Source organism: Pteropus alecto, unplaced genomic scaffold (assembly GCF_000325575.1).
Source record: "Pteropus alecto unplaced genomic scaffold, ASM32557v1 scaffold101, whole genome shotgun sequence".
In the NCBI taxonomy this organism is placed as follows: domain Eukaryota; kingdom Metazoa; phylum Chordata; class Mammalia; order Chiroptera; family Pteropodidae; genus Pteropus; species Pteropus alecto.
This window is the reverse complement of record NW_006432945.1, coordinates 15,630,588-15,645,518: the sequence shown is the minus strand read 5'-3', so window position 1 is coordinate 15,645,518 and position 14,931 is coordinate 15,630,588. Positions and strand designations below refer to the sequence as shown.

The 14,931-nt window shown below is 43.7% G+C and overlaps 1 protein-coding gene across 1 annotated transcript in view; it reads left to right on the top strand.

Moving 5' to 3' along the window:
• The window catches only part of FMO2 (flavin containing monooxygenase 2), a 30,929-nt gene extending 15,998 nt beyond the window's left edge, over nt 1–14,931 (top strand). Inside the window, exons 3-10 of the mRNA XM_006907811.1 lie at nt 422–558; nt 3,790–3,978; nt 6,092–6,254; nt 6,789–6,931; nt 9,550–9,749; nt 11,136–11,491; nt 13,462–13,534; nt 14,536–14,931. Of these exons, the coding sequence (XP_006907873.1) occupies nt 427–558; nt 3,790–3,978; nt 6,092–6,254; nt 6,789–6,931; nt 9,550–9,749; nt 11,136–11,491; nt 13,462–13,534; nt 14,536–14,887 (1,608 nt within the window). The 5' untranslated portion in view covers nt 422–426 and the 3' untranslated portion in view covers nt 14,888–14,931. The remainder of the gene's footprint in view (nt 1–421; nt 559–3,789; nt 3,979–6,091; nt 6,255–6,788; nt 6,932–9,549; nt 9,750–11,135; nt 11,492–13,461; nt 13,535–14,535) is intronic.

The following is a 14,931-nucleotide window of genomic DNA, read 5'->3' as shown; positions in this document are numbered from 1 at the left end:
ACAACCAGCAGGGAAAACTATTGTGTCCGAGAGACGGAGACAGCGAGACCGCGGCCAAAGGTAAGAGAGCATCCAAGGTATATAATGGCTGGGGAGAGAGGCTCAGCTGTGAGCGCTGAAGCTCAAAATCTCTCAGCTGTTAAGAAAACTAACTGGAGGTTTGGCTCGTCTCCCTAGTACTATATTGCTGAATCATTTGGCTTTGTTAAGCGGGTTGCTTTTAACTGTCAAACCAAGACTTTCGAAACAAGGCTTGAAACAAAGTCCACGAGACGTGAGAATCGAACCGGCGAGCCATTTACTTATTTCCTGCCGCTTATTAAATGACCACTGCTCTAGCGTTTAAAGCCCATTACCTGACCACCATCAGGACTCTCGGACTTTTTGCCCCAGAGAAGCAGATTGACTGATCCACGGCCAGAGACCATGGCAAAGAAAGTGGCAGTGATTGGAGCTGGGGTCAGTGGCCTGATCTCTCTGAAGTGCTGTGTGGATGAGGGACTGGAGCCCACTTGCTTTGAGAGGACCAAAGACATCGGAGGACTGTGGCGGTTCCAAGTAAGTGAGACCTTGTTTCTTGAACAGAGTGTGCTGCTCTTGCTTCGCATGCAATGACAGCTACCGATGTCCCTTCCCGAAGGGTTCCCTCTGATGAGATTCATCCCATGCAGCTCCACACGAATGGAAGAGACAGGCTGGCAACAGCCTCGGGTCATCATTAGCCTAAACGAGGGGCAAACCCAGCCATGTAAAGGTTCCGTCCTTAGGGCTCCAGCAACTGTCTTGCAGCTGACACTTCTGTCATTCTCAAAGCAATATACGAATAGTAGGACATATTTTACAAATCAGAAGTGACAGGGATTCTTCTCAAGACACCCCTTCTATTCCAATCGTCGAGCGAGTGCTTTTTTTAGAGAGCGTGGGCTCTTATGCCTACTGACTTTTATTTTTCTCCGATGAATAAACTGTTTGCCGGCTCAGCTTTGCTGGTGACACTCTAGCGTTAACAGCTGGGAAACTCTTTAACAATATTATTAAACGTATTTTGTTCATTAAATTCATGCTATTAGCCAAACCTAAATATTGGTATTGCTAGCTGTCCCTTAGAATTTGTATAAAAATTGAAAATGATACGTAGATAGATAGCCGTAAAGATTTTATAATTATTCCTTCCCACAATCTTTTGAGTAAGTACTAGCTTGCCTCCTTCTGGACGTTAGATCTTACCTGTAACCCTGTGTCTTAGTTTCCTCAGCTATAAAATGGGAATAATAACATAACAGTGTAACTACCTCACTGCTATTTTGAAGATTAAGGGAGATACTTGGAATTAAAAACTTATAATAAAGTAAAATAAATGACAGCGACAATAACCATGTTTATATTTTAGAGACAAACAGAACCCAAGAGAGATTAAGTGATTTGGTTATGGTTACACAGCTGGAGAAAATGGCATTCAAACCTCGGTCTCTCTGGCACCTAAGTCCCTAATTATAGCCATACCCTAACTTGCATTCTTGATAAGAAAGTTTCAACAAAATTTCAGCTCAGAACTCAAGAGTGACAGCTTGAGGATTATGTATCAGCTACTTCTGAGCGAGGGATCAAAACAGGTGGGAACACCCTAGCCAGGAGCAAAAGGGTTGAGAGCATGAAAAGCAGACTCACATCAGCAGAAATCATCCAAAGTGCTCTCCCTACAAGCTGATCGAATAGGGGGCTGACAAGGACATGGGCATGTGTGCTTTGCCAGTTCAAACCGAATTTCATGCCAAAGTGGGTACTTTGACAGTGAGTTTTTCAAATGCATATGAGTAGAAGATACACCTGGAGGGTTTCTTAAAATACTGAACTTTGAAGCCCAACACATATAAAGAGCTTTATAGTGTCCAAAAGGCAAGATCCCACAGTTTACTCTTTTTTAACCCTTTGAAATTGAGAAATAGGGTGAAGAAACAAAATAGGGGTCACTACAGTTGAGCTGCTAAATTATTAAAATCAAGCAGGTTGAGGCCTGAGGAAGCGACTCTGTTTTGTTTTGACTGGCCTGGGAACTTAAACTTTTGAACATTCCAGTCCTGTGTCAATGCCCGGATGCACATCGCACATTCAGATAATGCTCTGATTACTCCCTGTGAAGGACTAAGGAAAGAATGTTCGTTTGTCCAGACCACCGGCCATCTAGAGACTTGCCATCTTGGATCAATCCAGAGGCTAAGAATGCAGAACGAACCTTTTACTAGAAGAACTCTCAGCTTTTCTTTCTTCTTTGGAACACTGAGTATTGCCTAGTTGTGTTTTCGGTTTGCAAATCTTAAGACCCTTGAAAAAAATCTTTATCATTTATCTGTAGCAAATCATCCAGACTCTTTTTGAGTTGGTGTAACAATATTAAGGCCAACCTCTTGTACATAAAATGTCAGAAAACTCAGGTGTGATAGCGAGTGTGCCTTCGTCAGTTACTTTGGTGTCAGAGCAGCCACCCTGGGTGCCTTTCTTGTGCTGCAGTGAACAGGGAGCTGTCGCTGACAGCTTCGCTGAAGCTTATAGCTTCCTCAATCACAGTACACACCACTACTGAGAGTCTAGTGCATCTCCGTTCACAGCCGAAGGCACTGATCTGGGCCAGGCTCACACAGTCTGATTTAAACCTGTGTCTAACTCCACAGACCGGGCTCCTTCTGCTAGTCCGGGCTGCTTCTTTCAGTGTCACCAAAAATCTACGGAGCCTTGATCTAAAGATTGGCAGGAAAGTAATAATTTTCTATGAATAAAGACGAGAACGGAACATGCACAATTGATTTATTGTGGTCAAGGGATCATAGTTAAGATTTCCTTTATTTACTATTCTGTGGAAGAGACTATTGTGCTGTTTATGTTAAGATTAAGTCATTTATTTCAATTAATTAATGAGTTCCTATAAGCTTTCCCTTTTTTTAAGCATGCCCTAATGCTGAGTCATAATAGCAATTACTATTTGCCTGGATAACACCTTAGTCTCTGCGTAGGTGTCTATTGAGAATTCTTAGATGGGATTATTTAAATTTTCTTATAAAAGCCTCTTTGATAATGTGCTGATATCAGGAAAATTGAGTTGCCCATCCTTCGCTCTTGCCATGATTTAACATAAGAGACATTATCATTAAGCAGACCACTTCTTGCAGAGAAAATTATAAACCCAACCACAGCATGTGCTGCCTTCTGTTTTGCCAAAGCACACTCGCTAACATTTAAAATCAAGTGTAAGATTTGATTGGTATTGATGCCGTTCACCTTTATCACTTGAGGAAGGTTGATTTGCATAAAAGCATAAAGCGAAGGCAGGGGATTCAAATCAAGATGGGAAAATTCCTTGCCCCCAAAAGTACCCATTCTCATTGAAATTCTCTATTGTGTTCTTTAACCAATGTTCCAGGGTTTATCGGTTTCTAAAGAGGTGGGAGGTGGGTATAGCTTCCCCAGGGGGGATTTCAGAAGGGGGCGGGTTGTCACCATGACTGACATTAAAAAAGTAGAGACCTGGGATGCTAAATCTGCCCAAAGAAGGATCGATCCCTCTCCCAAACCCACCAGTGGCAAGAGCCCCTCCAGCGAGTGACACAGGAAGTCCCCAACTAGGTCTTATCCCACAGGATGATGAAACGCATACTGCACCTCATCACCCAGACATTTTAATCACCTACAGCAATGAAAGAGGCTCACATCACCCAGGGGTGAGATTTAGAAAACGAGGAGTAAACCAAGGGATTTTTTTAATGCACAGTTATCCTCTTTTATTTGATCCTTTAGGAAAATGTTGAAGACGGCCGAGCGAGCATCTATCAATCTGTCATCACCAACACCAGCAAAGAAATGTCCTGTTTCAGTGACTTTCCAATGCCTGAAGATTTTCCAAACTTCCTGCATAATTCTAAGCTCCTGGAATATTTCAGGATTTTTGCCAAAAAGTTTGATCTCCTAAAATATATTCAGTTCCAGGTATTGTATTTTGGGGGGAATGGTTTTCTCTACAGTAGTTCAGATCACATTTAAATAGAGAAGTTACTCTGATAATGAAAGAAATTGTGAATAAAACCAAGTATTCGAATTCAATTATTTGCTGAAGGATAAGAGCATGATAGAAAACCCCCAAAAAGAGGATCATTACCCCTGTTATTATAGACCACATGCATTAGCAGAAGAGAAAAATCATCTATTAAAAGTAAAAGTTTGAATGATGATGATATTGATCGGAGAACTGCATTTAAACTAATATTTATAACCATTGAAGTGGTTAAATTACATTTCCCTTAAAAGGACATAAGGAAAATACCAAACTGCTATTTCTTTTTCTTATCTTTTCTATAGAAATAGCATTTCTTAGAAAAACATGTTAAATAAACACAGTTCTCCATTCATCTAAGAAGGCTTAGAGAAACTCCTCTTACTAATTACTTTTTTCCGGATGCAATCTCTTAGCAAGAGAAAGGTGGCCAGATCATTTTGAAATACAATTAAAACCGTCTTTCCTGTTCTTCCTCAAAAATAAATAATCAACAACAAAAAAGCAATATTCTCACAAAACGTGCTGAATATTTATCAATAACCTACACTCGGAGAACTAGTAACCGTGCTTAGGAAATAAAATGTAAATTATACCTCTGAATAAATAACTCTTAGTGGAGCTTAGTTTTTTAACACATCTCATTGTCTCTGCAATTTTAGTTTTATCCCAGGTTTATATTATATTAATTTATAATAGCTGATTTTGGTTAAAATCTGTATTTGTAAATACCATTAAAATAGCCAGTTCCACCTAATGTAATTTTTCCCCAATTCCTAGTAGATCCATCCTATGAATTACAGATTCTTTACACCAGAAGCTGTCTTTGTTCATTTAGTTATCAATCTATTTGACAGATATATTGCCTTCTTATGATACTTCATTTATATTATCTATCTTTTAAAGATCATGTTAGAATTGCAAGGGAACTATCTCACTTGTTTATTGTGTTAGTGCTGTAATTGTTTTTTATAGATTGAAGAGGGGTTAGGAAAACGAGTTTTCATTCACTGGTCTGAGTTGGCATAAACCCGAAGACGTTGGGGCTCAACTCAAAGTGTAAAAGGCTCTTTGCATCCTAATAACCTTCCGAGTGAGACTGAAGGTGTGGGTCCTCGAACTGCGTTTTCAGTAGCAAGAATCCACAGTACTTTAGCTAATACACTACTCTGGACTACAAATCTGAAATATTTACTCTCGGCTGAAAATGCCCAGATATTTTATAATACGTTCATATGCCTTACGCTAATATTCTATATAGATTGTTAAATTTGAACAGCCTCAAAAATTGCCAATGCATCACTTTAAAAAATATCTGACAATTCGAAAAGCACGTAGAGGAGACGCATATAGAGGACTTGCAGACAGAAGAAGCACGCCATTCCTCTAAAAGTGAAAACGCTTTGCTTCCATTTGCCATTCGTTGCTTAAACACGGCAGACATATGACCTTCGTGTACACTTTTACAGACTCGCAGACCTCCAGGTAGTGAGCTACATTTTTAAAAAATCAATGAACCAATAAATGACTTCACCCAAATGAGATCACAAGCAGTATTGCTAACATGACGTATTCTGTTTTAAAAACACGAAATATGAACAACTACCCTTCATGGAGTACCGACAACAAACCGGGCACTATGCAAAGTGCTTCGTGTGAAATATCTTCTCTAATATAGAGCCTGACACAGATCGATACATAAAAGGTTCTTGATGAATGCCACCGTGTGACCACTTGAACGGTAAACACGTGTTTTGCACCTCGCCCAGAGCTTACCTTGCTCTCCTGTGTCTCACTGCAGTTCTCATTCAGTCTCGAACAGACTAGTTCCCAGAGCTGAGTCAGGCTCTCGCACAAAACAGCATGTCCTCGGCGGCCCCCTGCCAAAGAAGAATGTGAAGGGCATGCTTAGTTGTCTTTGCCTTAACTGGCTTGAAATGGAACCTAGAGTCCCACATTCATTCTACCCATCACCACTCCCAGGGCACCGGACAGGCCCCTGTTATGCCAGATTAATGCTCAATGATGCCTTCTCTGTGTTCGTTTAAGACAACTGTCCTCAGTGTGAAGAAACGCCCAGATTTCTCCTCCTCTGGCCAGTGGGAGGTTGTCACCGAGAACAAAGGCCAGGAGCAGAGTTCTGTCTTTGACGCAGTTATGGTTTGCAGCGGCCACCACATCCTCCCGCACATCCCACTGGAGGAATTTCCAGGTGAGGCCCGGCGATCCACAGCTGTTCAAAGCACGTGTCTAGGCACTTCGTATGCAGTCCGGGTGGACGGGCAGAATAAGCTGCTCACTTGGGCACAACATTAAGACTGGGATGGAGTGAGAAGGACGAAAGACTCCAAACACCGTCTTTGTTACACAGGGAGCTCAGCTGATACGCTCCAAAGTCAAAATTCCAGAGAACTCCCACCCACATTGCTTCTCTTTTAGCCATGTGCCTATTTCGGTCTTTTTCTATCCTGCCAAACACCTGTGACCTTATTCCGTCCTCGGATCCTCTTCCACGGAACCACACCCACGGACAGGGTCCTGTGCGGGGAGCTCCTGGGAACTCTTTTGTTCCTGGACCATGTACTTAACTTTTCTTATGTGCTTTATACTTTGAGTTTGCCAGTTGGCCTTGCTATTGTAACTCCCATCAGAGGGGAAGCGGCCAAACAAATGATCAACCCCAGAAAGGAAAAGCAATTTGGTTGAAAGTAACTTGACATAATTAACAAGTGACATTTTTCTGAAGGTATTGGGAGGTTCAAAGGACAGTACTTCCACAGCCGCCAATACAAGTGCCCAGAGGGATTCGAAGGGAAGCACATCCTGGTGGTCGGAATCGGAAACTCGGCAGCAGATATTGCCGTGGAGCTGAGTAAGAAGGCTGCTCAGGTGCGATGCTCTCTTCTCACCTTGAGCCATAGAGGAGAGGAAAGGGGAGGACATATTGAAAAATCTGAGCCATGTAATCGAGGCTTCATTCACATTGGATGGTTGGTTGGTTGGCTGGTTGGCTGGTTGGCTGGTTGGTTGGGTGGTTGAGTGGCTGGCTGGTTGGTTGGTTGGTTGGTTGGTTGGTTGGTTGGTTGGTTGGTTGCTTGGTTGCTTGGATGGTTGGTTGGTCGATTGGATGGTTGGCTGGCTGGCTGGTTGGCTGGTTGGTTGGTTGGTTGGTTGGATGGATGGATGGACGGACGGACGGATGGACGGACGGACGGACGGATGGACGGACGGACGGACGGATGGACGGACGGACGGACGGATGGACGGACGGACGGACGGATGGACGGACGGACGGACGGATGGACGGACGGACGGACGGATGGACGGACGGACGGATGGATGGACGGACGGACGGACGGATGGACGGACGGACGGACGGATGGACGGACGGATGGATGGATGGGTGGGTGGATAGGTGGCTGGCTGGCTGGCTGGCTGGTTGGCTGGTTGGATGGTTGGCTGGCTAGTTGGATGGTTGCTTGGTCACTTGCTCAGTGTGATATCATGGAAAGTCTGGGAGTCAAGAAACCAGAGTTTCCCTTCCAACTCTGCCATTATCAGTCATGTAGCCTAGCATGAGTCACTTCACTTCTCCAGGCGATGGTTCTTTCATTTTTTAAATGAGAAGTTTGGACCAGATGACTTCTTTCAACCCAGGGAGCTTAGTGAGAAGTTGACCTGTTCACATTTTGGGGAGTGCCATTTAGAAATTTAGTGTATATTTGAATTGTATTTGAAATGCAAATAATCATCAGTTACCAAGGAACATAAAAAAAAATTAAATAGACGTAAAACTCTCGTTCATGACCACAGATATTTAGATGCATGCCGAGGATTTCCAACCACTGCTGTCTTTTCACCTGCTCAGGAATGACACAGCAGAGCTGCTAAGGAGCCAAACATTGCGAGATGTAGATAATGCTGATAGGAGTAGCAGAAAATAAACCCCTTCCAGCAGCACAGACCTAAGCCGAGAGGGGAAAAGAGCTAAGGTTCCTGTCCCCAGAGCATTCCCCAGAGCAGGGCTGGGTCCCAGGAGCTCTGCCACGCACACACTAGCCTTCGCGGCCCTGCATCTTCTGGCTGCACGTGACTCACCACGCCCAAGTCCACACCCCCGCAAAACTGTCCTGTCCTGAGTTTCACACTTTCGGGGCTTGAGAGGCCCAGTAGCAAACGTGATAAACAAATATGGTGCCTCACCAGGTGCTTAATGAAGGGGATACACTGGGACCTGTCAAAGTCGCCTATCAGTCAGTGCCAAGGAAAAAGGAGAGACAATAGGTAATGGAAAGAGACACTAGGGACTATTGTGAAGTCAACATAAGGGCAGCAGCTGACCACAGACTGACAATTCAACACTGTTTTATGTAGGCGCCACTTTTGTTGAGATCCTTCCCAAAAAAATCTGTCTCCAAACTCGGCTTACTGCAGATGTGTGACACGATGTGCAACTCCTCTCCTCCAGCCAAAATTCACAAAAGAAAAAGAGCTAGTAGGCAATATTTTCAGTATTTTGCGTATACCTCAATCTGCGCAATAATCCCAGGTACTGTTATTACCCCCATTTTGCAGAGGGAGAAACTGAGGCATAGAGAGGTTGAAATAACATGCCAAAGGCAGCACAGTTAGTAATAGTGAGGCTGGGATTCAAATCCACGAAGTCTAGATCTGAGGTCTTGGCTGTAGAGTCCATAATCCTAAACTCTTAAGTGAATCGGTTTCCTTACAAGCGAATCAATGTTTAAGTGTTTATATAGGACAGCCTTCTAATACAGAACTCAGAATGGGCTGTAAAATTTTGAGAAGCAATTCAAATGTGAATTTGGACAAGCGGGGAGTAAGCAAGGTTAAATACGTATTTGAAAATATATACTATATATATTTCAAAATGTATTTTGAAAACGAGAGGAACCAGAACACATCTGAAAGAGGATTCGGATGAGCATTTGCAGAGAATGAGAATCAGTATAAGTTCAGAGTTTTTAACATTTCAAATATGTAAAAAGTTCTTTTAAGTACGGGAGGAAGCCGATCTTCCTTCTTATTGCCACTCCACGTAAACGCATTTACGCCTACATAGTAACTAGGCTGTAATCGTCCATTTCCTAGGATTATAATTATTCACCCTCACTATAAAAGAAAAACTTGGGTGGGTGGAAAAGGTGAGAGGAGGTAAGGAGCATCGAACCACAACTGTCAATGTGGCGAAGACCTGTGGATTTCACAACTGGAATTAGCTCAAAGATTTTCTCGTGTTTCCATGAAAATTCCCAAGGCTGTTGCAGTCTTCCTCTGTCCGTGTAAATACCCCTGGATCCTCCTTTTATAAAAAGTTGCCACAGAGCAGTGATGACGAGAAAGTGCTTCACTGGAGGTCAATCATCTTTGAAACAAAACATTTCAGCAAATTCTGGGGCCACACACATGATCTATCACCTGCACAGAACATTCCTCCCAAAAAAGACGATGCCCTGACGTCACCTGGAACCTTTTTTGCTTACCAGGTATTCATCAGCACCAGAGGAGGCTCCTGGACCATGAGCCGTATCTCCAAAGACGGCTATCCTTGGGATATGATATTCCACACCCGGTTTAAGTCCATGCTCCAAGATGTCCTGCCACGAATAGTTGTAAAATGGATGAGGAACCAACAGATGAATCGGTGGTTCAGCCACGAAAATTATGCCCTCGAGCCTCAAAACAAGTAGAGTTGTTTTGCTTTTTTACGGTATACGCGTTGGTAAGCGAGGTCGTGAGAGGTGCCTCTCTTTGCAGAGAGCCAAATTGCGAACATGGTAGTTTGAGCTACAGCCCGAGAGCATAGGGTATCACGTGGGTCCCAGAGTTGGATCTCCGTATTTGTTCTGTGTGCCTTTTAAAAAGTAAATACATAAGAAGGCCAAGTAGAAAGGGTTTAAGCTACTCCAGAAAAGAACTAGGCTACAGGAGGAACTCATCAATACCCAGAGCTGTCCAACATTAGAAAGGCCGCTTTAAGAGACGGTGATGTCCTGTTCAGAGGGTGGTGATGGGAAATGCGTGTCAGATTCTCTGTCTGATAACTCACATCTGATAACTCTGTACATCATACGAGTTCTTCCCATGAGCGGCTTTTAAGAGCAGAGTCACTGTCTTTTTTGCCAAAAAAAAAAAAATCTGTTTATCTCAAAATTATACATCACTGACCTTATGATCACAAGCAAACATCACAGATGTTTATTTTTCTTTAGTTGGTAACAGGCTCCTTCCCTTAAAATAAATAAATAAATAAAACGGAGGGGCTTTAGACTCTTTTGACAAGTGCATGCGACTACTATATTCTGAGATCTGATGCATGTGGCATGTATTGTCTTACATACATATATATGTGTATATATATATACATATATATATGCACACACACATATATATATACACACACACATACATATACACATATATATACACACACATATATATATATATATATATATATTTAAAGAAATGGTTCTCAAATCTACAGAAAAGAAAATTTAAGAAATACTAACGGACTTTGCTTCATCACCCATGCTATCATATACAGAGACTTATGGATATTTGGGATTAACGAACATCTCCAAACTGAATTCTATATATTAATTTTCACACTGATCCTTTCTAGCTTTCAAAAGTAATGGGAATTTAACAAGTTTTCCCCTCCTTACTTACGATCAGACAGAGATTAAGGGGACAGCAAGGTGACTAAAGGTCGGCGGCACAGAAGAACGTTAGAGACATCAATTGCCTAATAACCACTGGACTATCCTGGAACTGACCACGGGCACCGGCATTTTGTCTAAGACCTGGGAGATGCTCCCTTTTTTGAAATATCTTTTACTCCCCCCAACCCCCGCCCATCACCTACATGGTTTCCCTTTGTCGAAGGGAGCGATTTGTGTTACGAAAATAAAGTCAGGTAATAAGGTTTGGAGCAGGCCAACTAATCAAGTTGGAAAGTTCTCTGGCTATCTGAGAAACCTCTTTATTTACAGAGCCAACCCCATAAATATCAAGAGGGATCAAGACTCCTCATTAAGTGCTCTTTCTGAGTGTTTTCTTCTGTGTGTTTCAGAAACCTGATGAAAGAATCCATAGTAAACGATGAGCTTCCAAGTCACATACTCCGTGGAGCCATCAAGGTGAAATCCAAAGTGAGAGAGCTCACAGAAACTTCTGCCATCTTTGAGGACGGGACGGTGGAGGAGGACATCGATGTCATTGTTTTTGCAACAGGATACACGCCCTCTTTTCCCTTCCTTGAAGATTCACTCGTTAAAGTAGAGAATAATATGGTCTCGCTGTTTAAATACATGTTCCCTCCTCACCATGAGAAGCCAACCCTTGCCTGCATTGGCCTCATCCAGCCCCTTGGTTCCATTTTCCCAACTGTTGAACTCCAAGCTCGTTGGGCGACGAGAGTTTTCAAAGGTGAGTGAGTAGGCAAGTGAGGGGCTGAGGGTTTCATATGTTGTGGAGTTTGCTCAGTAGTGAGTTTAGATAAGAAAGTTGCCAACAAGAAGGCTGTCTCCTTGGCTGCTCTCATAAGATTTCCATCCTAAAAAGTCAGTGGGGAAATCACAAAATAACAAATACAGAGATATAATAATAATAAATATCTTGACTCGTTTCTTTAAAACGTTGGAAAATTTAGAGAATTTCAATTGGCGTAAAGCTAAATGCATGCTATCCTTTCTTTGAATCATGAGAGAATCGCTAAGAAAACACACATGACTCTTGGCTTTACCTACATGATGTTTATAAATTCCTCAAAATAAGTGCAAATCAAGAGACGTGGGGCCTACTCCGCACTTCATTTCAAATTAACTCTTAATACCCAAGCAGTTCAACCTCACAGATCTCTCCAAAGTTTTGAAATTATTGAAAGGTTTCTCTCTCGGCTTCTGAGTGGCCCTCCCCACTCCTTGGAAGGCTATTATCTCACTGAGCCCAGGGTCCATTCAGCTCATCAAATGCCTAGCTCTGCACTGGAACCTGGTGGCGATGGAGAGAAATTTAAACAGATCATTTCAATATAATAAGACAGATGCTTTGATGGAGGAATGCATGGATGCATTGGGAGAAGAGAAAGGGCATTTAGCAACAGCAGGGTGGCACGTGGTCCAGGAAAGCTTTCTAGGGGGCTGAATTTCTCAGCTGCAGAAGAGAGACTCACTTAAGCATGAGTACAGAGCCATGACGCAGATGGAGAGTTTTGAGCTGTTTGACATGCCTCGAACATGGCGTGTAAGGCAGAGAGGGCTGAGAGGCATGCTAAGGAGCTTAAATACAAAATGTCGATCAGCTCTTCCCAAAACTGCCTACACATAAAAGTCATCTGGTGGCCCCTTAAGGGACCCTGATTAAGGCTGACCTGAGCACCTAGGATCTCCGTTTTAGAAAGCTCTCCAGCCAGAGAACCCGATGGAAGGTTATAAACAAGGGACAGACATGATCAGTTTATACATATGATACATTATTTCAGCATTTGGGTGGAAGACAGACTTGAAAGGAGAAAAGAATGGCGTCTCAGAGACCAGTGGGAAGCCTACTGTAATAGCCCACACTAAAACACCGTGACGCAACCCGCTCCAGGCAGACAGACGAAGGAGAGGAGGCGATGTACATATGGGAAACAGCCAAGGCTAACGTCGGCGGGATGGACGACTGGCTCCGTGTGGGAAGACCAGAGAAGAAGAGGGAGGAGTCAAGGGTGACGACCGGCTGTCTCTGGCCACGGAAACTGGGCGGGCAGGGGCAAATACAGAGCGGGGAGGGGCAGGAAAAGGTGCGAGTCTGAGCAGGGGGCTTCGAAGGCGAGCTCTGCTGTGGACTCGCTGTGTCCAAGATGACTAGCCACATCCGGGGGCGACTGACCATTTTTCAACATATCCAAAGCTCGGGGGACACTTATGGATGGGGGATGGAGTCATGGCACATGGTGACAACTCTTACGTCCCCACTGCCCTATCTTAATCTGTGACCCTCTTACTTGAGCAGCCTCTTAACTGGTCTCGCTGCCTTTCAACTCACCTCCCTGGAACGCATTTTCTGAAATTCAGCAGCTAGAAGGACCTTTTCAAAGGCAAATCTGATCTTGTCACCTCCTGCAGAAAACTCTCTCACGGCTCCCCATCCCCGTCAGGCTGGAGCTTAAGCCACCTGGCATGGCCTCACCTTCCTTCTCCAGCCTCTCGTCCTTCCCCCTCCACCTGAGTTCACGCTATAGCTCCATGGGCAGCAACACCATGGGCATGGCACGGCCCAAAGCTCAACAACACAGCAGCCCTGACGGGTATAACATGGGGAGATGGCCAGAGTCTAAGTGTAGGAATGAACAACTACATAAAGCAATGACGCTGAACCCAACCTGTGACTCAAGCCATCCTTTTATTTTCCAGGCCTGTGTACCTTGCCTTCAGAGAAGACTATGATGGAAGACATTATCGAGAGGCACAAAAAAAGAATTGATCTGTAAGAAAGTTTTTTTTAATTCTTTACGTAGAGCAGTGTTTTTCAAAGCAAAGTGCTCTGAGCACCTATAGGAAGCATCTACCTAGCTGCTTCTTAAAAACGCCAATGCCAAGGCCATCGCCCAGACCAAGTGACCCAGAATCTCTGGAGGAGACTGAACATTTGCATGTTTATGTTCTTCCAAGGTGATTCTTACACAGAATGGTTTAAGAACTGACTACTTAAAGATAAGGATTTTACCAAATCAGAGCGCTTTCCCTTGACTTGATTTCACTTCAGTTTTGTTAGATTCCACGTCTTCTAAGGCCACCCACGCCCTGTGGTTAGAGAGAATGGGCTGGGGACCACAGTGGTGACAGTAGCCTAAGTATCTCTGGGAAGTTAGCTGGGGTCTCACCTATCAGAGTAAATCAGAAAGGGGCCAGTGTGACGTGAAGCTTCGAGGATTTCTGCTTTGTGACAAAGTGGAATGAGGTTCAGTTGAGATCGAGTGACCTTGGAAAGTTGACTCGGAGCCTTAGGTCACGTGAAGGGAGTATCTCGTGTTCATGTTCTAATCCACCTAACATTTATTGAGTATCATGTGCCGGCCAGAGTGCCAGGTACTTTAATAATTTGACAAGCAAATAGTAAGTGTCTCCTCTGCGTAAGACCCTGAGCTAGGCTTGCATCAGTCATCTCGTGAATCTTGGCAGCAGTCTTGACTAGTTGGCCCTTTGCGTAGTAAATACCAAATACTAATCGTGATTGTAAATCTTGTCGCATCCCTAGGACTTCCATGTACTCATGGTCATTTATTGGCTATTTATCTTACAGCCTACAGTCAATCTGACACATGGGCCTCCCGATGAGATAAGCCAATGCTTTACACCGGAGACTCCCTAAGAACTCATTTATCCATTCGCTCGTTCCTTCATTCTTACACTAGCTGTTGAATGCCTAATGTTTTTCTATAACTTAGAACATCTCGTGAATCTGCCCTTCTTCCTTTCTTCGTTAAGGTTTGGGGAGAGCCAGAGCCAGATACTGCAGACCAATTACATCAGCTACTTGGACGAGCTCGCTTTAGAGATAGGTGCGAAGCCAGAGCTCCTGTCTCTCTTGTTGAAAGACCCTAAACTGGCTGTGAAAGTCTACTTTGGACCCTGCAACTCCTATCAGTACCGCCTGGTGGGGCCCGGGCAGTGGGAAGGAGCCAGGAGAGCCATCCTCACCCAGAAGCAGAGGATACTGAAGCCCTTAAAGACCCGGGCTCTAGAACCCTCGTCTAATTTCTCAGTTTCCTTCCTGTTGAAAATCCTGGGGCTTCTTGCTGTTGTTGTGGCCTTTTTTTCCCGATTTCTGTGGTTCTAATCTGTCAGCCTACAGCTTTTGGCTTTATTGTCAGTCAGTACCTC